The 25,472-nt window shown below is 40.8% G+C and overlaps 1 protein-coding gene across 1 annotated transcript; it reads right to left on the minus strand.

The window, feature by feature from the left end:
* Positions 1–327: 327 nt before the first annotated feature.
* tmem38b (transmembrane protein 38B) lies at positions 328–16,386 on the minus strand. The gene is made up of 6 exons (XM_030065343.1): positions 15,902–16,386; positions 7,904–8,060; positions 7,268–7,452; positions 7,016–7,103; positions 6,341–6,458; positions 328–1,401 (listed from the first exon to the last, which is right to left on the minus strand). The coding sequence occupies exons 1-6, from the start codon at positions 16,023–16,025 to the stop codon at positions 1,102–1,104; spliced, it is 972 nt and encodes a 323-aa protein (XP_029921203.1). The 5' UTR covers positions 16,026–16,386; the 3' UTR covers positions 328–1,101.
* Positions 16,387–25,472: the final 9,086 nt, after the last annotated feature.

A 25,472-nucleotide genomic window follows, 5' to 3' on the forward strand; every position in this document is an offset into this window, starting at 1 on the left:
GTCTGAGGTTACATAGATGTGAATTGGGGGGGATTTCAGGATCTTTCTCCAGCGGCTTTTAAAGAGGGTGAGGTATCAATCAGGTGATGATGTTACACTGATGCAATGTTTCAACTTTAAGAGAAGGTTTCTTCTCGAAGCTCCACTCTCTATTATTGATGAAGCCTCTTTGGAGGATGTGAGGACTTTAACATGTAATTGTGCTAAATAAATGTCACTTAATTCTATTATACCATAACTATCAATTTCATCTGTCGAGTTTTGTGTTTAAAGTGAAGCCGCGGCGTGTGTAGTCGAGAGCTCGAGATTAGAAATCACACAGCAACATTTTATAGTGCAAATGAACCTGTTTATTCTCATGCTTTCAATGGTATTTCAATGCATTCACCAAATCAAACAGAACACAGTTAAAAAAATGCATTCCATTTCAAAAAAATCCATACATTCAGGAGTTCATTTTCTGTTTTTAGTATAAATAGAATAAATCATCTGAGTTATCATAGAATATAATCTCTTTTTTTTAAAAATGCTTTTAACAATTTATAGTCGGAAACATGTACATTCAACAGAATATATACAGAGAGAAAAGAACAGACGAAGAACATTCATAGAACAGCAGGTACACAGCACCGTGTTCCCAAAACCCAGAGATAAAACAGGAAGCATCAATGCAATCTGGAGGAAAACACTGACATCTTGCTCTCGTTATAAATATATAGTAAAAATTGAGCTACACATTGTACTGAATGTACGCAATCAGCCTGGGCTCAGTATGATACTTTTTCACATGTAAGAGCATAAACATCACAGTACTTTGGGGGGCAGAGTGATTATCCAGGAGTAAAAACATAGGGGTGACTGAGGTCAACTCGAATTCAATTTCCATTTCAGCAGGTAGCTTTAAATTGCACTTTAAAAAAGTACAACCTGTTTGGGAGAAAAAGGCATACATGTTGGTGTAACTGACTGTTAGCTTCTTAATAATAGAGCCTGAAAAATAGAGAAGATAAAGTAAAGATTAGAGAGTGACCTCCAGATATAAAGAAACGTCTTCAGAAACAGCTCCAAAACCCTGATTGTGTGAGAAGGCGCTATGGCTGACTAGTCGGTCTTCTTACAGTTCTGTGTGTCTGCTCTCTCTGACTGCTCTTTGGCTTCGTGGGCTCCGCCGTCCTCCTCAGAGGAGCCCGGGCTGCGTTTCCCTAACGCTCCATTCTCACTGGAGTCTTTGGTCGTGGCGGCGGACGATTTCCTGGCGGTCGTGCCGTTGTCGATGGATGCTTTCTTAACCTCGGAGGTGAGGGCGGCGTACGGGGAGGAGCCGGCGAAAAGGGCTTTGTAGACCGCCGACTCGATGGCAGCGAAAGGTGAGGAAGACGAGCCGGTCAGAATCATCCTCGACTGGAAAAAGAGAAGGAAGAATATGAATGGATGGACGCAGGAGAGGAAGGAAGGAGGAAGGGAAATTTAGCACTGGTTTGACTGCTTATCTCGAGTTTCAAATGAAACGTAACGTGATATGACCTGTTTTTCACATATGAGTGATCATAAAAAATGTATTTGATTTAGAGTCACACTATAGAATCACAGAGGCTAACAGGCTGGGAATTATGCTACACAGTTATGATGATTATGTGACAGCTAAAAAGCTAACATTTTCAGTTTTTGTATCCTTCGTGAACCCAATTTCGAAAATGCCAAAGTCTTGCTATTTGCTTTTCTGCGCTACAAGTCTTCAAAACCAACAGAGGAAAATATTTGCTTTCATCACAGCAAAATAAAGATGTTATATTTATTGGACTGTAGGGACTTCAGCAGAAAGCAGAAGAAAAAATAAAGGGGAATATCGCAATTCTCTTTGGTATATTTGGAGAGCCGTCTTCTATTAAGAGTTTGCTCACAGAATTTTTCACATAAACCGGTATGACTGAAAATAAGTAGTCCCACAGAAAAATCATCTAAAATGTTGTGTAGTTGCCTGAGACTGGCTGTAGGTGTTACTAGGGGGAAATCTGAGTTTAATCCTTGTGTCAGTCTGCTTTCTAGCCCGAGGTCCCTGCGGAACGCTTTTAAACACCCACGGAAACACCAAATTTCAATTAGGAAAGTTTTACAGTCTCATGCTCACAGTTTTATAGCTGATATAAATGATAATTTGGTTGTTTTATGTTCAGTTTTCCGCTTTACTGGTTAAAGTGCTCTTGCTGCAAAGCGTTTAAAAGTGGACTGCATTGGAGTTGAACTAAAACCCATCGAACTGAGGGTGAGGCAGATGAGTTATGATGCAGTTGGCTCTGAAAATAGTTGGTTTGATGCTGATTATTATCATTTGAGTCATGGATTACATATTACTAAGGAATGACTTTAACCGCAATCTGCAGGTTAATGACCATTTTTGTATTTATTAGAGAACTTCTATGAACTTCTATGAACTTCTATAATGCGATAACATGTTGCTGTTTTGCTGTTTTTAAAAACCCATATTGTTTTTGTTGTGACTCTTATTTTTCATTTGTTGCCCTAAAGTTCCTCTGAGACAAAAAATCCCCCCCAAAATCAGTGAAATTCTGCAGCAATTTCTTTTTCTTTTTCTTTTTTTTATCCCATTTTGAATTTTGTGCTAAAACGTTTTTTTTTTTCTATTTCTACCACAAAGATCCAGTTGCAACAAAATTGTTCGCACAAATGTATAAAATTTCCTGGATTACAGCCATTACCCAGAGTTAAAAAAAAAAAATCCACTGTCTGGCCGAGGCACACAAATGAAATTCGTGAAGAAGACATACAGGAAGTGAGACATAATTCTTAAATGTTTGATGCCAGAGCAACAAACCTCAGAGACGTGATGTGTTGGACGGTTTCCAAATGACAGAGGAGATTTGGTTGCATTCCATATTTCCCTCATCACACCATCAACAGTAATGTATTATTTAATTTCCCCTATGAAGAGCCTTAATTGCTACCAGTTTTCATATAAAATATATTTCAACTGCCCACATCATGTTTTTATCACTGCATCTTGACACTTTAACCGTGCGTGTGGCACACAAAGGACGCTGATGATAAAGACAACCGACAAGGACAGAGGCACGTTTCCTGAATGCAAAAAGGTGCACTACACAAAATCACCGAGGGTTGATTTAACCCTCCTATTCTGTTCATTTTGGGCTAACACTCATGAGGTTCCCGGTCACATGTGACCGGTAACATTATATTTGATTATAAATCCACTATGATACATATTATCACCTAATGTTGTGTTAGATCTTTTTATCAACTTCTGCTCTTGTGAAAATGACAAGTTTTGAACTTCTATTTGCTATGTATGTGCTGTAGGCCTAATTTACCTGAGATCATACCATTCGTTTTTTAGGGAAAAAAACATTATATAGATATTATTTTGACTATAACAAATACTCAGATGAAACATATTGTAGTATTTATCACAGAGTACTTATTTCAGTGTTTTCCAAGGACACTGTTTTGAAAACATTTCAATTTTCTAAATAGTGGCAAAAAAATAGCATCTTTTGTGTTCCCGTCAGCATTGACCACTATGATTTAGCTAGTCATCCTCATGACATTTTCACATGGAAGTTGACCGTTCCTCTCAGGTGGGGATGAGGTCCAGGAAAAATGACCATTTTTGGACCGAAAGGTGACCACAACCTCAGCTGGGTCTTCTTCCTGACACCTGACACCTGACAGGTGTCAGGTGTTGGCAGTTCCCGTGGTAGGTTCCCGTGAGGGTTGCCATGGAAGCCAAAAAGGGGCAAAGTTGGGTGTGTCTGTGTGTGTCTGTGTCCATGTGTGTGTGTGTGTGTGTGTTTGTGTGTGTGTGTGTGTGTGTGCCTGCTCAAAGACACCTACATGTTGGGATGTGGGAAAGAAGTCTGAGAGATACTTTCCCGTGGGGGTTGCCATGGAAGCCAGAAAGGGGTATAAGGTGTGTGTGTGTGTGTGTGTGTGTGTGTGTGTGTGTGTGTGTGTGTGTGTGTGTGTGTGTGTGTGTGTGTGTGTGTGTGTGTGTGTGTGTGTGTGTGCCTGCTCAAAGACACCTACATGTTGGGGTGTGGGAAAGAAGTCTGAGAAATACTTTCCCGTGGGGGTTGCCATGGAAGCCAGAAAGGGGTATAAGGTGTGTGTGTGTGTGTGTGTGTGTGTGTGTGTGTATGTGTGCCTGCTCAAAGACACCTACATGTTGGGGTGTGGGAAAGAAGTCTGAGAGATACTTTCCCGTGGGGGTTGCCATGGAAGCCAGAAAGGGTTATAAGGTGTGTGTTTGTGTGTGTGTGTGTGTGTGTGTGTGTGTGTGTGTGTGTGTGTGCCTGCTCAAAGACACCTACATGTTGGGGTGTGGGAAAGAAGTCTGAGAGATACTTTCCCGTGGGGGTTGCCATTGGAAGCCAGAAAGGGGTATAAGGTGTGTGTGTGTGTGTGTGTGTGTGTGTGTGTGTGTGTGTGTGTTCACACACATCTGTGTCTGCTCAAAGACACCTGCAGGTTGGGGTGTGGGAAAGGAGTGTGAGAATGTGTTTAACTCTATTTTATACACTAATTGTAGTCTTACCCATTCATTTCTAATGACCGGTCATTTGTGACCAGGAACACGATGGGTGTATACAAGTTAAATAAAACATTCAAAAATTAATAAAAATTCTCCAAATTTATTTTATGTGTTCAGATGCCATGTGTGAACAAAGTCATGGAACCTCATGACAAACAGATGAAATTAACTGCATTTTTTGGAGAGAAAACTTGTACACCGGTCAGATTTGACCGCGAACACGACAGGAGGGTTAAGTGAACACCCTTAAGACTCAACTGATAAAAGTCGTGGAATAAGCCCACAATTTGATGGTTGAATCTACATGGTTCTCATCTTCAGCCCGATACACTGATAAATTACAGGCTTATTCCACATTTTTGCCAGCAGAGTCAAACGGTTCTCCTGTAAATCAAGTCGTGGCAGTTCTGCAGAGCGCACCTTTAATGCCGGCCCATCCACAGTTCCCACAGACCGCAGCTGGTCATCTGCAGCTGCAGGTGAAATGTAACATTTCGCCTGCATGTCATGGACATGTAACTGTCTTCAAGATGTGGAATGAATCCCGTTTATATTCTCACCGCGTAATCATCTGATTTATAGGCTTGGACCCCACTAATGTATTCATTAGGCAACCAGTTGTTCATGCATAAAGATATTTCATTTTAAACAGAATTATATTTAGTGGATTTTTTTATCTGTTTAAAGAAGAAATTGCAACTTAATGTGGGCTACCTGAAGGTGTTTTGTCTGCATGTCATGAAAAGTTGTGATCTAACTCATTTTGAAAGGCTGTACTGCAGAACGCTTTCGAACTGCTGGTTTTTCAGTAGGTGACCAGCAGATTTCGCAGATATCTGCTGTTTTTTGTTTTGTTTTTTGCCATTTTGAATTTTGTGCGAAATCTAGTTTTTGCTCTTTCTACCACAAAGTTGATCCAACTGCAGAATTTTTTTTCACAAAGCATGTATGGACTTACTGCACATACCGCAGATATCTGCAATACCCCGATCCCTATCCTGATCCCTGTGGAAACCCAGGGGGACCGCTGTATGATGTCTTCCTCCCCCTTCTATCTTTTATGGAATATGTAGGTTACATATTAGTGTTAGGTTGCATAGCACTGTTTACGAGATGCAAATGTCGTGATGTGTATTGGAGCCCAGAGAACATCAGCAACACAAAATAACAAATAGGAGGTTAGACACAAGTCTAGGATCTGATGAAATGGCTCGTCATTAATTTGACAGATCATAGTTAGGGGGAACTAACAGAATGAGAGTTGAGAGAAGACATGGTAGATTTATCTGTGTCTCAGTCAAGAGCACCAGTTTCCCAGAGAAGAGAAGGGGGGATGATGCAAGCTGATGAAAATGATGCAAAAACCCCAGCCCTACGGGTAATACCGAGCTAATGTGAGTCACCATAGCTAAAACTTCAAAAAAGCAGAGGGAGAAAGGTCATTTAGAAGACAAGACTGGGGCAACACCACATGGTTGGTGGGAGCTGCAGTACCAAAACATTTGTACATTAAAATCGAAGCAATAATGAAACGCTGTAATTAATTAAAGTTTCTTTGTCACAGCTCAGAGAGATAATGGACCGAAGATACTTAAAATGGCCTTAATTTTATGCACCTGTACATCTGCTCAAATTTTTCTTTACTACCTTGAGCATGAAATACCAAGGTAACATTGACAAGTGCGTGCTACAACCGTTAGACTGAGTTATAAAAAAAAAAAAAAATCAACTAATTGCTGCAGTATCAGATCAGAGATGTATTTCTTGACTGACCTTGTTGACGACGGTGAATATCGTGTAGAGCAGCATCAGGTGGTGCTTCTGGAGCGGCAGGTACTGGGTCTGCTGCAGGGCAAACAGCACCGACCCTATCAGGGTGATCTTGGTCGGGCTGAACAAACACATAAATATGTTCAAATGTGATTAAAAATGGTCCAAGATTGTGAGCACGGCGCCTTTATGATTTATGCATGTAACACCACAGCTGTGGATTCCACACTTGACAGAAGTCACATTCAGTATGCTTGAATTCCCACAGACAAAGTCGATATATTTCTAAAAACCTGTTGCAGATGGCTGTCACCGCTGTCATTCAGATCACATTTTAATGTAGGGCTGGGCAATATGCACAAAATCAAATATCACAATATTTTTGACCAAATACCTTGATATCGATATTGTGATGATATTGTGGGGGTGACTGTTGTAATGTGGATATAATGACCAAACAGGTACAAGAAAGTAACACATTAACAAAAACAGTTCAGAAAACTGCACTGCTTTAAAACTAAGAAATGACAACAGATATGCTGTATCACGATATGACAACATCCAATATCCCAGGTAATATCTGCTCTCATATCACAATATCGATATTGTATTGATATACTGCCCAGCTCTATTTTAATTTTATCTACTGATGAAATACCTTTAGTGTAGTGGACTTACTAAGACATTTTGAGGAGCTCATTGGTCTCTGGTCTCCACACCCCTCGGACCAGCTGCTCAAAGTTACTTATCAGACCGCCTCCAGCACCTTGTGAAGATACACACAGATGAACATTCAGCACGTTTCATTTCATTAAAAACTAACAGGAATGCTCCATTGTCGTTTTATTCACAAAACGGATGAAATGAACTCATAATAATACATAAAACAATCCCTGGGTGTGGCACCTGTGCACACACCAACACACTGACCTTTAGCCCACCCGATGGCAATCATGACCAGCAGGCTGTCCTTGTATTTGCCATGAGCCTGGATGACCCCTCCCAGCACCTTCCACGTCCTGGTCACCTCCTTCATCCCTGCCAGCACCAGCCTGAGAGGCAACAGGGCTACACAGCAGTACACCAAGTCCTGCGGACAGTAGAACACCAGGTACCTGCAGAGGCACACACACACACACACACAAATGTTGGCACAAATACGCACACACACACATACACAAGTACCAAATGATGCATGATTTTGGCTCCTGTAAATTCTGTGGAAAAGTGTTAGGAAAGGCTCTAACACGTTTCAAAATACTGTCAATCTCAATGTCAAATACCTCTTTTTACCAGGAGGGGGCACTGTGTACTTTAGTGAGAGAAGTGTAATTACATTTGCGACCAGTAGAGGTTACCAAAGTGTCTCATTATGAGGTGAAAAAACTCAAAAGCTTCTCTGTTTCACTCCATTTCTCAACAGCTCTCTTTATTTCTGTTTTGTTTTATTGCTGCACACGTGTGTGTACTCATTCCTCAAACACAGAGGGTACAGAAGGCTTTCTCATTTAGCCTTATCATTTTCTCACCTCCTTTCCCCCTCTCCATCCCTGCAACAATACTCACCAAATGAGTGAAGCCAGCAGGACGTTGGTGCTGTTGGAGAGTGGTGCTACAGGCGGCTCGGCCAACATGATCCCTGACAGCACTGCTCCTCCAAAACAGAAGAGCATGGAGCTGAACCAGCAGGCAAAGGGGCTCCTTCTGGACACCTCAAGAGCTCCTGCACACAAGAGGACGACAAACCTAATCAGCATAACTGCCGTGTATTTACCCCATAATTTTGTATCCTATAATAGCTCCGGTGGGGTCAAAATATTATGTGCTTTCAACAACTGCATGAGTGTCTCTAAAAGCCAGGAAAACCCTGTGATCGTGTCTGTCATGGTGATAAACAACACTATTACCATAACAATCATTACAAATAATTATGATAATCATCTCACTAAAATTGGCTCAAAGGGCTGTTTTTGTGGATATGAGTAAGATTTAGGCCAGACTAAAAGGGCATTAAATGATGAACAACCAATTCAGCTTTAATACTATGACACTATGGCTGTTTCCCTGCCTCGCAGTCTCTTGTGGTGTCTAAATATTAACCAGCATTTACCTCTGGGCCTATACAGTTCAAAGTGCAGAGCAGAGATACACAATCAAAAGCTACAAACAGTTATGTCACTTCAGTGAAGATAAGTATCATTTGCACAATGCTCCTTGTGTCTTTCCACTGCATTTCTTCTCCCCTTTATTCTGAGAAAACCTTTAGGCACTGAGTGGATCACATGAGCATTGAATTATAGACAAATGGCATGAATTCCACAGTGTATAATCAAGACACTGTGCTGTAACTGTGCTCTATGAGGAGGAGCTCAAACATCAAACACAAAGCAAGACGAGTTTTATTAACATAATTGTGACATTTAAATGGTTGATTTTGTGTGCCCTTTCGGGCTTTTATTTTCAGGCTCTATTTACTTTTATGAAGTTAGTCCTAAAGTGTCCCAAGATGATATTAAAGAAGGATGACTGGTCTTGTGGTCCTACCCGGAATAATGCTATTAAAGTACACAAGAATGTGATTCACCCGACTTCAGCCAGGTAGCTCTCAATACACACAGGCAAACCAAAGATAGTTGCACAGTCAGTGTGGCCATGCAGGACCATACTGGTAATCTGGAGAGATTAAAGAGAGATTATGCCCTCCTGGAGAGCCAGAGATAAACCAGGAGGATTTATAGATCTATCAGTCTCCTCTGTAGACTCTAACTCCATCACACTGGAGAACAGTAACCCCACTGTTCCCTGTGGATTCAATCAGCCTCTTTTTTTTACCCTCACTCCTAAAAGAATATGGAAATTGTCAAGACACGTCATTACATTTTATTGCCAATCAAAATAAGCCTTTATAAATATGTAAATGAGAGCAATTTTAGAACCGTGACATTTTGAAACAGCTCTGCTGCCTGATCAGAAAAAGCACAGAACTCAACAAATTATCTTATGACACCATATCTTATATAATATAAGACTACAATAATGAGCACTGGAGGAATTCCTCATATTGTTCCATACAGGCTGATGTGTCTGAACTACACCACAGGAGGCCCAGCTTACATAAACTTGTCCATTTGTTTCAATAATTCAGACAGAAAGAGGGTCTAATGCATAGTGCTGGCTACAAGAAAGCGAGCAAGAAGAAAGGCTGAAAACAAGAAAGAAAGAAAGACGTTTGGATGACTGAAAGGACACAGTGGGAGAGATGTTACCACAGACTGAGTGCAAAAGCTTTACTTGCATGTCCCATGTTTGTTTCATATCTCTTTATGTAACATCCTACATAATTACATAAAACCCAGAGGGAATTGTTAATACCTTTTATCCACATGCATACATAAACATGCGCCTGCATATGCACCATAAATGTGTTTCTCGCAATTATCTAACACCATTCTCGTCTCTGCAGCTTCACCACTGACGCAGATATGAAAACACAAAGTGGAATAACAAAGTCAGTATGCAACAACAGCTCTAATCCAGCTGACGTCATTCCAGACAAAGGTAGGTATCAAGTGACACCACACTGGAGGCCTACAATTCATGGTCCTATTCAGTCTACCTGTGTTAGCAGAGCCGGATGGAGGAGATTTAGACAAAGTCTCCAGTTTTGAGTAATATTCTCATCTCACCCATACAACATGTGTTTGGTGAAAATATACAGACAAAGACATAATTGCTGCTTTTCTTACAGTAGAGTGTAAGTTATTGCATTACATAGATGAAATTTTGGTCTGGTTTTATTTGAGCTTTGGCCTTGAACAGCCAACAACAAGACGGCTGTTTTGTAATGTCACTTGTCAGACATGGTGCCGGGTGAAGGAAACAAGACATGTTTAATTTAGCTGTTCAGCAGTGCATGAAGTCTGCTGTGATCAAGCCTCCGTGGTTAAAAAGCGGTTAGTGCCGACGGGGAAGTTCAGAAGCAACAGGGGGAGCACAATGCAAGTGATGCAACACAAACATGCTTTCACACGGGGGAGGGGACGAGTGCAACCAAACAACATGCTGCAGGTTCACGGAGAGAAGACAAAGATCTTTTTGGTGGGACCCCAACATTCAACAGTTTGGATATTCGTTCACTGGGTAGGTATTCAGTTTTCAATTTTGGGATTCAGATATTTATTTATTTATTTATTTATTTTTTATATCAGTCCGCTGTCAGCTCACTTAATTGACATTTTTTACAGTGAAGCAAAGTCCAGCTCTGACATTTTTTTATAGTGTTTGTTTCTCCAGTGTCAGATCTTGAAGCTGCTGACTTGCAGTGGGTAGACTTGCCCAAAACAAACACGTCAAGAATGTTTTATCAATACAAAAACGACCGAATTACAAATGACGTAAGAAAGCAACGTAGCAAACCAGTATTCCCCCACCCCCCTCTTCTGGCCATAGCTTCAAATAAACTCTGTTGATTGCCACCGACGCTCCACAGCCCTAAAATGTGGTATTTGGGACCGCCCTACACTTCGCAGCAACTGCAAACCAGAAGCTTTAGTTCAGCTCACTTAGCCAAAATGCTAAACAGAAGGCTGCTGTAATCACCTTTAACTCCAGGGCAAAACAAATTTCAAAGTTCAGCCATTGGCAGCATCAGGCCTATTCATTGGAAAGCCCTGCACACACACACACACCTCTCGCCAAAAACACTGAAATGACAGTGCAGTTTAAAAGTGAAGAATCATGCACTCGCTGCGTGCAGTGACTTCATAATTAAGTAAATGTAAGTAAATGCAGCCAAAGTATTCACTGGGACATTTACAAATTCACAAAAAAAATGCACAAAAGAGTCAATGAGTAACTTCCAACTCCAACTGACGAGTTTTCATTTGAAAGAAGTCCTTAAATACACTCTCATTAATTTCTACAAGCCGAGGTCTGATGTAATGAAGCTGTTTTTAAGTGAACAGTGCAGTGGATCAGAGCTGAGCTGACCGGGCTCAGTGATGAATTATAATTCTTAACATTTGTTCAACATGTTTTGAAATACCAAATGCATGATATACACATGTTGAGTCCATTTGTTTGCCGGTGACAGAAAACCTATCTGTCTATTTGAATTGTCCTGAGGTGTCAACATAAGCCGACAGAGGGCTCTACCATGCTTACATTTCAGCATGAAACACAATACACCCCTGGGACTGATGGGGCATTCTAGTACGGCTAAGCAATATTTTCCTCAATATAAATATGAACTCCATGAACTATCATTATTATTGTGGACCATTATTGTGGTAAAACTTTTGGACATTCTAGGCTGTGCAAATACACGTTTGCAAGCTCCAGTCTTTTGTATTTGCGTTTGAAGAACAGACATTTACAAGTCAAATGTGAGGAGCAGCGTGACAGACACCAGACACACCACAAGTCGGACCTGTCCTGCTGACTCCAGTCTGTTGTATTTTTCCACCTCGCTCGCTCCCGCTTTTTCACTCGCTCACACGTTCACACTTTATATCTCGCTTTTTGTTTCTGCCAACAGGAAAAGCACAGAGTGGGGTCGTATGGCATCCCATTTGTCCTCCGCTCAGGGCTTCACCTCAGCACTTCACTGGAACCGAAACAAACCTGACCACTCTCTCTCTCTTTTCTCTCTTTGTGGAAGTTTGGGAACAGTAGACTATTCTTCTGGCATCTCAGAGTAGTTTTGCCTTTCAGACCATCTTGTATGAGAACAAAGGAGATGTATAAGTGATCCTAAGGGAGTATAAAAGCTTACATAAGTAAATGAGCACAAAGTAAGAGGGATATTTAGGCCTTCTGGTCACACTAAGCTGTGTTGTCCCATCTGAAAACACAGTCAAAAGTGTCTAAATTTGACAACGCTTTTTTTTTTTTTTTAAATGCTAATGCATACTAATCGCCTAGATCACATGACAACCCCACATTAGAGTTTTCAAAAAACTGTTTCTCCCCTCAAAGCTACAATGCCAGACCAGCTTTATCAAATTGAGGTTGCCATGTGATCTAGGCTGTTAGTCCATTATCAAGCGTGCACAGGATGTACTGCACATGCAGGCCTCAGCTCGATAGGGAACTTAAAACGTTTTGGCACGTTTCAATGTGGATGGCGTGCTTTTGGCAAATGGTCTGTAGTCTGGAAGGAACACCAAAACAGCATTTCCAGATTTTCCCAGCTCAGAGTGAACGTGTCTTTGTCTGCGCCCTGTGTGTCCTGGTTAAAAACAGTCATTTAGTGCTCAGGGAGGTCATCTCTTCTAGCACACTCACCGCTATCTAGGCCTTTAAATAAGCCCTGCCTCACTCTCTCTTTGTCTTTCCTCCTCATCTCCACTCTCTTGATTTTCATTTTTACTCCCTTTTGCTCCAGCTCATTGTTTTCTGCCGTTGTCGTTCTCGTTTTCAGAAACCGATTGTTTCTATCCTTTTACTCTGAACTTCACTTCCACGTCCTTCCACACTCTATTACACAGCCCAGCTATCTTCCCTCTCTATTTTTCTCCATGCGTGCAGGATCCTTACAGGAAGTATAACCACAGATGGCCTGTCTCTGCTTATTTTAGTCTTGAAGAGAGGTCCACTGATGGACATGTAACTACCACTATACTTCTCCTGTCTTCACGTTTCTCATGCAATCCATGCATAATGAGGTTTACAAATGTGTTTACAATAACTCCACAGTAAACTGTAGTGGTGTCACCATAACCACTGACATACACTCAGTCATCTCTTTGTTGAAATTCAAGCAAGATCTTCAATAAGTAGATACAGCAATAATAAAAAAAAATTAAATTAAATTTTTTAAAAAAACTCCTTTTGCATAACAAAATACCCTCTTATATTTGTAAGAGAGGCGTCTGGATGATGATTTGACTGCTCTAAATTTAAGAAAGCTTCCAGAAAAAATGCAAAGTTGTTGCAAATTGTCTTGTGCAACGTTTTCCAACTCTTGAGCACATCCCGCATTGCCTAAAATTAGACAGCGGTCCCAGAATGGATAGAGAGAAGGACGGGAAGATAAAAACCAGAGAGGAAGTAGAAAGGCAAGCGAGGGGGGAAAAAAAACACCAGGACATTCCTTTCCTTTCTGGGGAAGAGCAAAGCTGGAACTCCCAAGTGCATTTGTCTTAACTTTTGACAAAAGTTTTTTTTCCCCCTTCTAACATGAGTGAGATTTTAAGACTTACATCTCTCTGTAGTCCTCCTAATATTTATCTTTATAAGTGTTTTGCCTATCCTCAAACAATCCCCACTTTATAGAGAATCACAGACAGCGCAAACACATGCACAGACACACACTTCACACACAGTTCTTACAACATCCAACATTTTCCTCCACACCCCTGCATTCCCTTAATCCAAATAGCTGTCCAGTCCTCACACTCCACTCCTCGAACAACTCATTTGTGTGTCACTCTTGAATCACACAATGCACAGTTCTGGCGTTATGACATGCAAAAAAAGACGAGGAAGACACAACACACACACAGCTACAGACACACATACTGAGGTGATATGAGGATTTGTGTGGTGTTTGATGACCCATGGTATTTTGGGCATCTCTCACTGAGACAGATAGATGGGTGTAAAGGATTGAGGGTTAAAAGGTTGCAGAAGCTCAGATGCCTTGCAAGGCATGTTCTAAAATAGACTGCGATTTAACCGCGGGACTACAATGGACTGTGTGCGTGTGTGTGTGTGTGTGTGCGCATATGTGTGAAAGTCATCTCTGTGCAGTTAAAGTCCACCTGTCCCTCCAGCGACTATCTCAGTGACATAACACACTTGGCGCCATGCCCATCTTTGGTATGAACTCTTACAATGGGCTGTCCTGTGTACAGCAGTGGGCAACTTTAACCTGGGTGGTCTAACAGATTTTTCACTCATTAGGTTTTTCTGTATCACTGTGGGTGTGTTTGAGTACTCTCAGAAAAAAAATGCTGTAGCACAGAGTTTATGATGTACAATGGTGACAAAGCTGACTTGAAATTAAGCTAATAATGACCCCATTTAATATCCAATAGGCCTACAACTTCTGTGACAGTTAATATTTGGCCCTTGTGTCTGTATTGTGATATCAGTTTCTATATTAAGGAAACAGACAATAGATATAGATCCAAATCAGGTGTCTGCTCATGCTTAGTAATACGGGTCATGGGCAGACTCTCTTGAGGCAGAGCTTAACTTGATGTAAAATTAATTATTGACGGGCATCAAGTTTCATTGCAGGGCGACATTAAACCGCCTTTCATATCACTCTGTGAACAGTGAAGGAATTAGTATCCACACCCTGATAAAACTAGACATGCACACACACACACACACACACACACACACACACACACACACACACACATACACACACCCACCACCTGTGTAGGCTCTGCGTACCTGGAGTGTCTTTGCAAATTATTGACTTAACGATTTATTTACTTACTGCAGTGGGACAGCTTTGTTTATTATTGTATTATAAAGCAAGTCTGGTGTTTTCTATCAGCCTGTAGCCCACAATTGTAAGTCTGCCAGCTGTTACTGTTAATAAGAGTGAGGTGAATCCACAAAGCAGCACAAAGTGTTACACTACAGAGATTAGGCTAATGCTGTGAGGATTTCCAACAAAAATCCATGATGGGATAGCCAGGCGGGTTTAGTATTAAATGTTTACATGATTACTTTGAATTCAATGAGAAGGAAGATATACCTCATTCTGAAGAGAAGACAAGAGAAATGAAGACTGAGTTAGATACGACTGCATGTGAATAGAATAGAATAGAACAGTTACAGACCAAGCATCATAGCTCATGTTTTTAAACTTTTAAAATAAGCGTCAGCTGCAGATGTGGAAGTAACTAAACATTTACTCACATTACTGTAATTGAACAGCTTTTTGTGTACTTTTTGGACTATTTTTAACAATAAAGAATAAACAAATAATCAATGCCAGACTGTGGAACCTTTCACAATGGTTCTACTTCCTTTCCATTAAAACTCACACTATGAAAAATTGCAGAAGGACGATGGAAGTGTGGAATAAGTGTGGAAAAATGGGGGGAAAAGGTGGAAAAAAGAGGAATGGTCTCCACCATCATGTTATGCTCTTAGTGTACATTTCTCAGTTGTGCCCACAGGGTCCTCACTTCAATCAACCCTTGACAATTTAGTGTAATGCACCTTTAAAAAAATGTAGAGGGAACATCCTTTTCAAAGTGCATGGAAATTGCACTTGACCGTTACTGTTTTGAAAAAAAAAAAAAAAAAAAAAAAAAAAACTCAGTAACTTTTACTCTGGGTGCAATTTAAATGAGCTGCCTTTTACTTTGACTGCAGTACATTTTTACAGCAGTACTTGTACTTCTACTGCAGTAAAATATCAGCAAAGTCACAGTACTGGTACTTGAGCAGCAGTGTGTAGTACTCTTCCCACCGCTGACGAGCTGTCAAACTACACCCAGCGGACTAACACGGGGTGCTGTGGCCGTTTGTGGACGCTGTGTCCCGGGGGGGAAACAAAAAGCTTCAACTTTGTGTCTCACAGTGACCAACACTTACCTGGCTGCTCCCTCAGAGCCATCACCGACATGGTGTAGTGCGCCATGTCAAAGTATGGAAACATGGACAAGTTTGCCAGTCCGTGGGACAGCTCGTCCAAATTCAGCACCCCGAGCAAATCCATAATCTGATTTCTGCCGCTCGTTAGCAAGAGAAGGCTATTCTGGTTAATCCCGGAGGTGTTTGAGAGTCGAGGCAGCGGTCCAACTCAGAGCATCAGGGCGATAAAAAAAGAAAAAAAAAAGAAAGAAAACACTCTTAGGTTTATCCTGTCAAGTCTTCTAGCAGCCGCTGGTGGTGCAAACAGCTGCCTGTGTGTTGACACTCCGCTGCCAAGTTGCCCCCAGCTGCTCACTTGACTTGTGGGATCGCCTCTCGTCGCCGGGCAACGGATCTGTATAGCGACAGGATGGTCCTGGTCGGCGGTGACCCATCAGCAACATGTTAACAGCGCATAGGCGGAATTCCTGGTACGTGTTCCGCCATTCTAGTGATGTGGCGGGTGGAGCCAGAGCAGCGCTGTGATTGGACGAGGCGGCAGCACGCCCGGCCAATCGCGTACCTGAGTGTGGCTGTGTGAAGTGATGCTATAGGTTTGTGTGAGCCGAGCGTGCAGGAGGAGGCTAGACACACGCGCGCACACACACACGCGCACACACACAAACACGCACTAGTCTATTCCCACAGGGGTCAGTATTGCTGCATCTCTACTATCTTCCACTACTGATATGTCATCCCAGATCAAGCATGCATCTATTTTGGTGATCGATGCCTCTGATCATCTCCAGAATGTGTTCAAAATTGTCTCTGTACAGCATACACCCTCAGGCCATATATGGGTCATCATATCATATGACCAAAGGCCACGAGCCCTGGCCTTTTTAACTTTAAAGAATGTGCATAAGATATTTTCTTTTTCTTGTATAATACATATGTAAATATTGAATTGTTATTAATCGTTCAATCTACATGTTTTTTTGAAGCATGAGATATTGATACTGATGCATGGCCAGGACATCACCGGAAAAAAATCTCATTTGGGCTCTTCTTGGTTAAATGCAGATTAAAGTATTATTTAAAAATAATAATAAAAGAAATTTAAATCTCCAAATGCAAAGAGAAGTTCCACGATAGTGAAGAATCGCCCTCAGTCTGCCTGTTTTCTCACACTGGTGCACATTTTTCACGTTGGTTGACAGTACACAGAAACTTGAGAGAGGTGTTGACACAACAGTTGTGAGCCAAATTTGAGCCTATGGTGTGCTAGCCCCGGCCCACCAAGCAGCCAGAGTGCCCATCATGTTTAGAGGGGGAAAAAATGTTAGAATGTCAGGTAGACTCAAGTGGCTGGCTGACACTTCATTCCACTTTTGTGCATCAGTCTGAGTTAGTTTATCACACAAGGTTCATCTCAACAGCAACAGATAAACAATAAGCCCAGGCTTGAGTAACAATAAGCATCTTTTTATACTTTAGAATTATTTATAATAATAATAATAATAATAATAATAATAATAATAATAATAATAAAACTTTATTTGTATAGCACCTTTCATACAAGAATTGCAGCTCAAAGTGCTTCACAATAAAAAGAAGAACATTTTCAACAAAACTGTATTGACAATTAAACTCCAATGTGGCTAACTCCAACTGCACATTAGGTTTACATGCACCTCGTGTTAACCTGGAGTCTGGGCTGGTTGGCTGTATCAACCTCTACACACCCAAACTTTGGATGACCTTTCAGCTGTAAACTCCACTGAATTATCTGTGGACCTTGGTGTGTAATATATAAAAGAGAATTCTGCATCTGTAAATCAAGAAAAAAATACTGGGTGATTCATAACATAAGCCCCTGGCTTTAATGGAAAGAGAATGTGGCCATATTTGAGTCTGTGGTTATGATGATTACAGCTCTTTGCTCACATTGTGAAGAGCTTTTCTTCTCTGCATTTTGTGTACTCACTTCCTGAGCCTTGAGTCACTTCAGAGCCCTGAGCATGACATCTAGTGGTGGCTCCCTCTCAGTTTCATTTTTAAAGTTCCTCACGTTTATCTGCCTGTAAATGAACTGAAACTGATAACGGTTTAATGAGTGCTCAAAATCCACAGCTCTAAGACAGCCATGATCATCTGACCTCTGCTGTAACCCTTTTAGCTTCCACCTGGTGTGACCTAGCAACTCAAAATGAGCTTAAGTTGAAGCTTCCCCTTCTGCATTTTCAGAAAATATAGCAAATATAAGGGTTACACAACAACACTGACATTCAAAACACACTAGCTTTTGTCAGCAAACCAAAACAAAACAAACAAACAAACAAAAAAAAGCTTTGGGGTCAACACTGTAAACATCCTATTTCAACAACTCATGACTTAGATCTACACTAGAAGCAGAGAGTCCAAGTACACATTTAAAAACTTACTCAAGTAGAGGACAACCTGCAAATTCATGAAATTATTCAACTTCTAGCGACACTTTGATTCAGGGCACTTCAACAAGACACACATGTTTTAATGGACACATTGCTGGCTGTTGCTGGGCTCAAACCTCAAAAAATCCCAGATACAGAACAGTCTGTCAGACCTCTAAGCCACCCTGTAAACTTCCCCAAACCTGTCCACAGGGAGGAAGGAAACTCATATAACATACACAATGTCAGTATCATTTTGAAGGAGCACCGAGTTGTTCATCAGAATCTCAACAGACACCTCAGCATATCTTGGAGGGCTAACATTAAAGTAAATCATCTTGATGGTAAGTCAATACTGTAGGTGCAAAGTTTGCAAGATTTAATTGAGAGAACCTGTAAGTTAAAATATCAGCCACTAGATGGAGACATTAGACCAGCTGTAATATGTTTTACTGCGACCACATCTGCTCTCATTGATGTGCTTCGGAAAAATAACCATCCACAACCAGAGAGAGCCTACTGAACAGTATATTCTTTTGTTAAAATGAACCTTACCCTAAAGCAACAAATGAACGGTAGGACTGCACACAAGATATAGTCAAAAGAAAAAATTAAACAACACAATGCCCCCAAAAGAAAAGGGGTCTCACTCTTGTGCATTGGTTGGAGGAAAATGTCCTCGGATGATCATTTAATGAAAAAGTGATTGAAAGTAAAATGATAAAATGACTACTTCCACACCAAGCCTCTTGTCTTAACTGATTTGAACAGTGTGTTCCATGATGACCATATCCCTATTCACAAGACACATATGTCTAATTAGCAAGAGCATAATTGGAATCTGTAGGGCTTCCTCATTAATCATTTCGAAAAAGACAATTTCTAAACAAACCTAATGTGTTTTCCACTTTACCATGAGTGTGGGGAGGGGTGATGAGGGGTTTCGTTACAGTGGAAAGTCCCTTTGGATGTGATGCTATTTCACCAAACCCATGACAAGGGTAGATTGATAAATATCTCGAGGACATAACATGCTTTCATAGGAGAAGGAGGGTACTGCACATGGTTTGGTGATTATGTAATTGTGTATTTAAACCCAACATTCACAATGCAGCTCCGCACGAGACCACACCTGTGTTTGTGTTGGTAGCCAGCGGAGCAATAAGATGTGCATGAGCTTGTTGAAACCTCCCAGTTGTATTTCGTCATTGTGATCTGTAGGGCCTATGTTTCGGCAATGTGTGACACCTCACGTAAAATATGTTATAAGATCGTAAGTCTTTCAGGTTCATGCTCAGTGCTTATCAATGCTGTCAGTACACACACACACACACACACACACACACACACACAGCAGCTCATCAGTATTACCCAGTGGTGCAGGATTAAACTGAGTCTGCAGTGCCGACAGCAGAGGGACTGCCTCTCATTCCTTGGATTTCTGGTGCCCGCCTCAAAGACCCAGAGGCTGGAGCTGGGGATTTAAAAACAACTGGAATCTTTATTCAATTATGCCTGTGACTGCCAGCCCTGTCACTGGTATGTTACCCATTCGAACCCCCTACACTGTGTACCCTTGGGAAAGTCAGGCAGGGGGCAAGCCAGATGAGATTGCGCTGGTCTTTGGCTAGTTTTGAAGGGTTTCTCATAAACATGGACATGGGGGGTTCGCTAATCTTGGAACAGACCAAACAGTATTTCAATATGGAAGTTGGAATTCCCATGCTTATAAAGACAGCATATGATCAGGAGGTGAATTAGTTGTGGAGTCTCTGTTACTGAATAACTCCTGGTTAGTCAGTGCTCACAGTGCAGCGACTGAATGGGAGTGGATTGGGTGAAATGGAAGAGGATTTGTGGTATGATGCAAAGTTGATTATGGCACTATTTTTCACCAGGTATTTGAGTTAACTGTTGCATATTACTAACATGTAAATGTCAGTGCATGTTTTTGGTGATAATGTTGCCATTTTAATGTGGATACTCACAAAATGAAAACATGAAACCTTACATAAGTTAACCAACATACCTAGAAGTAAAATAAAATTACAGTGATGTGATGATGAAAAGATTGAAAATTTCGATTCCGTTCATTTTTTGAGCATCAGTGTACTTTGTGATAGAATAAAATTAAATATTTGTTTAAGTTATGAGGTAAGCAAGTGTGACAAAGCCTCATTGATACAAATAGGAATCTTCAGCAGGCCTTCCCAATTATTCACTGTCAGCAAGCTACGGGGCCTAGCTTTCAGTCATCCACAGACCACACATTTTATAGCCTAAAGGAAGCATGTAAAGTGAAAATGAAATGGGGCCAAGGATCAAGCCTTGAGGCACATCATACTTAATCTTTGCAGGAGATGGAATTGTTTTTTTAAATTAACTGAAAATTGACCATCTGATATGTGAGAGACTGGAGTCGAGCGGAGCCAGGAATGTCTAGTGAATGGTAAAGGCAATAAAGCAGAACATCAGGGTCAGTTGTGTTGATCTCAGCACTAAGGCCAAGGGAGATTAAAATGGAGCATTGTTCTGAATCAGCTGTTGTAAGAAGGTCATTATTCAGTATAGTACAGTTTAATGATACTACACAGAGGTCTTACTCTTAAAGCTAATTTAACCAAAAAGATAAGACAGATTGATTTAAAGAAGAATGAAACCATAATTGTCTTTTCAACTGAAAACTTCTCAGTCACCAAGAGTGATGTGACTATTTTAAAAATGAAAATGTATTGTAGAAATTGTACACCACAGATTCTCCCTATAGAAGATGATCTCAGTGGATGTTGGAGCACACTGCTGCCAAATTTACATATTAATGAGGAAAAGGATTTTTTTTTTTTTTAACTGAATCATTATTATTCCCATTAACTCATATACTCATTCATATTAATACCATTAATGTCGTGTATTATCTGGAGACAAGCTGAAATACAAATATTGGCTAAATAATGCATTAATTAGCTTAATTAATGATGTCATTAGAAAGGCAAATTTGCACGCGGTTAGCGCGTTCTTTATAGAAGAAATTCAGGCAGATGGTGGAGCTTGATAGCTGAGATTAAATTTACTGCTAATTAGCAAATTCTATACATCTTTGCTGCAAACTCACCGTGAGACTGCTCAGAAATGTGGTATGAAAAGCTGCACACAAGCATAAAGCAGGCCAAAGTATAAGGCAAGCAACATTTTATAGTATCTTCCTGATTACCATCACCAGCTCCTTCCTGACATTCACCTAAGTACCTCCTGTCTTTTTGATCAAGCAATATCACTGTTGGTGTCACATTTGAACAACTGGATGTACAAGACCTACAGGTTAACATCACTCCACTCTGACATCAGGTTGTAACCAGTGTTGTGCATGAACACGCTACATGGACACTGTTCATTGAACTAGCTCACGTTTTTGCAGCTAATGAACGCGAGTGTCATTATGCAAGGTTTTATGGCACCCGAGGCCAAGGATTTATGGCTACCGCAAGTTCAGACAACACAGCTACCGGCACTGCTGAACCCCGTCCAAATGAATATCTGAATGGCTTTTATGAACAAATCAGTCTCGATTTCAACGGGACAAAAATCTCACATTTTTGTACATTGTGTCATAACGTCAGAGCGTCAGCCATACTGGCATCGAGTCTGAAAACACACGTCAAGTTGACACATCTGACTAGTCTTGGGAAATATTTATGGGTGAATGATGATCACCAGATCGTTACCAAAGGGTAAGACCATGAGCCAACAGATGCAAAGTTCTTCCAGCCAAGTCCAGCTCACAGCGTTTTGTAAAGGATGAGTTAACTTCATTTCCCAAGAACAAATAGAGAAACTTGTACTAGGCTACATTGTAGGAGATCAAAAAGCCATTGCTCATCAAAATAGTTACTGGTTTGAGGCTGTCCAGAAACGTGCATTCAGGGAGGCAGGTACACAGTAGAATAGCTCAGAGAAACTATTTAACAAAAAAAAAGAAAGAAAGAAAGAAAGAAAGAAAGAAAGAAAGAAAGAAAAAGAAACTGAGGAATTCTATGTGAACTAGTTCGTTTTTGGAACTGCGACCTTAGTTCAGAATTCAAAAAATGTGGACTATGAATGTGAACTAGCTCATTTCAGTTGGTGTGAACTGAACTTTGAGGTAATTCTTGTGAAGTGTGAACTTGCACAACACTGGCTGTCAACCATCAGTGTTCAAGTCAGCTACTCCTCCTTCCTTGAAACCTACCTTTGACGCAAATGACATCAGAAACCACAGCCCAGCTCCTTTCTTTTCTCTCCACAACTCTTGCATGTTCAGTCTGTAACCAACTCTCTCTTGGACCCCAGCCAGTCTGGTTGCAAGATGACTCAGTCTACCGAAACTGTTCGTCTCGATGTCACGGAAGCATTTCACTCTACTGAAGCTGTTTTTCTCTCCTCTCACTCTTGATGTTTGACCTGTGTTCTGTCTTTGACACTGTCAACCATTAGATGCTCCATCCCAGTCCTGCTGACTTGGGGACACCTTGGGGATATGAACCCTCATGATTTGTTTCCTACCTGTCAGGCTGCTATTGTCAGACCCCAAAAATGAAGCTGTTTTCTCTGCACACTCTCTCCTCCTGGGTCTCTCAGGCTCAAGTCCAAGGCAATCTCCTTTCCTTATTGGATCATTTGTTTATACATTTTCTAACATTGTATATACGTCTTCTAACATTGCCATGCAGACAACACTCAACTCTTCGTGTCTTTATCCCTTGCCTTGGATCACTGCAACTTGGTCCCACCCAAACTCCTAAAGCATTGTCCTCAGTCCCAGCTGCTCGCTGGAGACTGGCCTTCCTTCAGCCTCACCAAATTCTCCCATCATTTTTACACTTTATTCTGTGCAACCTAAAACCTCAACCAAGTAACTTGTGAGTTGAACTGCCATTTTTGTTTTGTTTTTTAACACTGCATTTAATAAGAAAATAGAAGAGAATCAGCTGAGAGACTTGAAACAAGATCAACTTAATGCTGTAATAATTACTGACTCTGCCGGACTGTTTTGACTCAGCTGACAAATGTGTGGAATAAGCACATTGAGCCAAAAATCAGAAATCTTGTTGGTTAGAAAAAACACTTGACAGAATAATTGAGCTTCATCTTAGTGTTATTGATAGGTTATTTACAGAACAGCACTTATTTTAGTACTAACGATAAACACATGCAGGATTGCAGTGGTTGCATTCAACAATTGAAACAAATAAATTAATGTTGTTAATTGAAGTTTTCAGGTATTTGCTAGATGATTCAGTCTTTCACTAGCCAGAACAGAAGGAGCTGCTGTTCTATTTAAAATTGTTTTAACAGACATATAGTCAGTCACAGTCTCTCACATTCACAAAAATTCAATGTAATGTAATTCAATTATTAAGAGAGACCAGTGAAAACGGCTTTCATCTCATCCAAATTGGGGCATATTTCAGCACCATGGACAGAGAGGTCTAATTATGATTAGCCATTAGTTTAAACTTCACAGAAAATAAAGAAATGCATTGAATTACACTAATTCCTGACAGGCCACCATGGGGCTGTTCAAAACACAGCAAAACAAGAGGCAAATGTGGCGCAAAACAAGCAAATTTATTGTCGTTTCAAAGCAGTGAGGCCTGGCCACACAGGCTGATTTCATTCTTCAATAACTTGTTTGAATTCATTTGGTTTGGAAGAAATACACAGAATCACAGACATCATTTGTACCCTTGGCTGTTGGCTGTTATCTAAAGCAGCTGGGAAAAAAATCTTCCATAACACTGTCAAAAATCATGGAGGAACAAACAAGTTCACTCAGTGGATATCATTCACTATCAGAGGTCCTGTCATTTTCTTCTCAAAGACAAATAAGCCGGAATGAACTCAAAGGTTAAAAGCCAGTCCAACATTTACTCCAGTCTTTCTTCTTCCTCGGTCACTCTCTCTTCTCCTCTTCCTTGTTTCCTCTGTCAATGATTTCGTCAGGTTTCTTGGGTGATAGCGAATTAGCTGGACACAGTTGCTACTGGTGATGTGGTGCCATAAAGCGTTATGCCTGTCCGTGACCTGTTCTCCCAGACTTCCATAGCGCAGGAACAGGCTTTCCGAGTGGCCATGACAGAGGCACCATGCTACTCTTTACATGTCAGTGTAGCATTAAAATGAAGTTGAAGCTGTTATTTCAAGGCAAAATTGTTACATAGGGTTGCTTCAGTTCCCAATGTTGATTCCTCTTCAACTGTGATTCAGCTTACCAGTCAAGATTTGTGTAATTTCAATGCTGGAAAACAGACACTTTCAAACAAATTATGAGAGATTCGGCATTGTGTCTTGCATCCCACAGGATGATCAAGGTTACCACAAGATTACAGTGCTCCACATTATAAGTGTGGAGACCCTGGTGTTGGTGCCCTCATGTCTCCCTACATTGTAAGCAGAGGCAGATGCCTCCTATAATGTGGTCAACAAGTAAGTGAAACCATAGATCTACTGGCAGCAGACTCTCCTGCAGTTACACCCAGTGGAGTCAGGCAGTCAAAAAGTGACAAAATAATTGGTTCTTCTGTGGAGAAAAATATATACTTTATAAATACTCCTATATACTTGTTATATATACTTGTTTGCTTATGGTGTAGAGAGACATGGGTTCTTTATATTCTTATTCTTTATATGATTACGCAGTATCTCTCCCAGAAACTGAACTTGTCTTTGTTTAATAATGATAAAGTGCTCGAGAGCTGTGACTACACCCTCTAATTTCAGTCAAATTAAGTTAATGAGCTGAGTTAATTTTGTCATTTGGACAACCTACAGCAATATTGGTATAATATAAGGAAACACACACCCCATCCTTCCTCTGTGTGAATACGTGTCAGAAAGGTCTTGTGATTAACTGAAGGAAACCTTCTCCACAGTAAATTACCCCTAACACACACACACACACACACACACACACACACACACACACACACACAAACACAGACACACATACACACAGTAGCCACCAGTATTTGTCTTTAGGCTTATAGGCTCGCTATTCTGCCATTTTCTAGTTGCTATTATAATTTCACAAGTTGCTGTATTAGTTGTAATTTAAGCAGTAACAGTCACCAGTGACAAATTTCTTTGTTACTCCACTCCCCTGGTCTCTAAAAGTGTTGCTCAGT

The sequence above is a fragment of the Myripristis murdjan genome, chromosome 12 (assembly GCF_902150065.1).
Source record: "Myripristis murdjan chromosome 12, fMyrMur1.1, whole genome shotgun sequence".
NCBI lineage: Eukaryota > Metazoa > Chordata > Actinopteri > Holocentriformes > Holocentridae > Myripristis > Myripristis murdjan.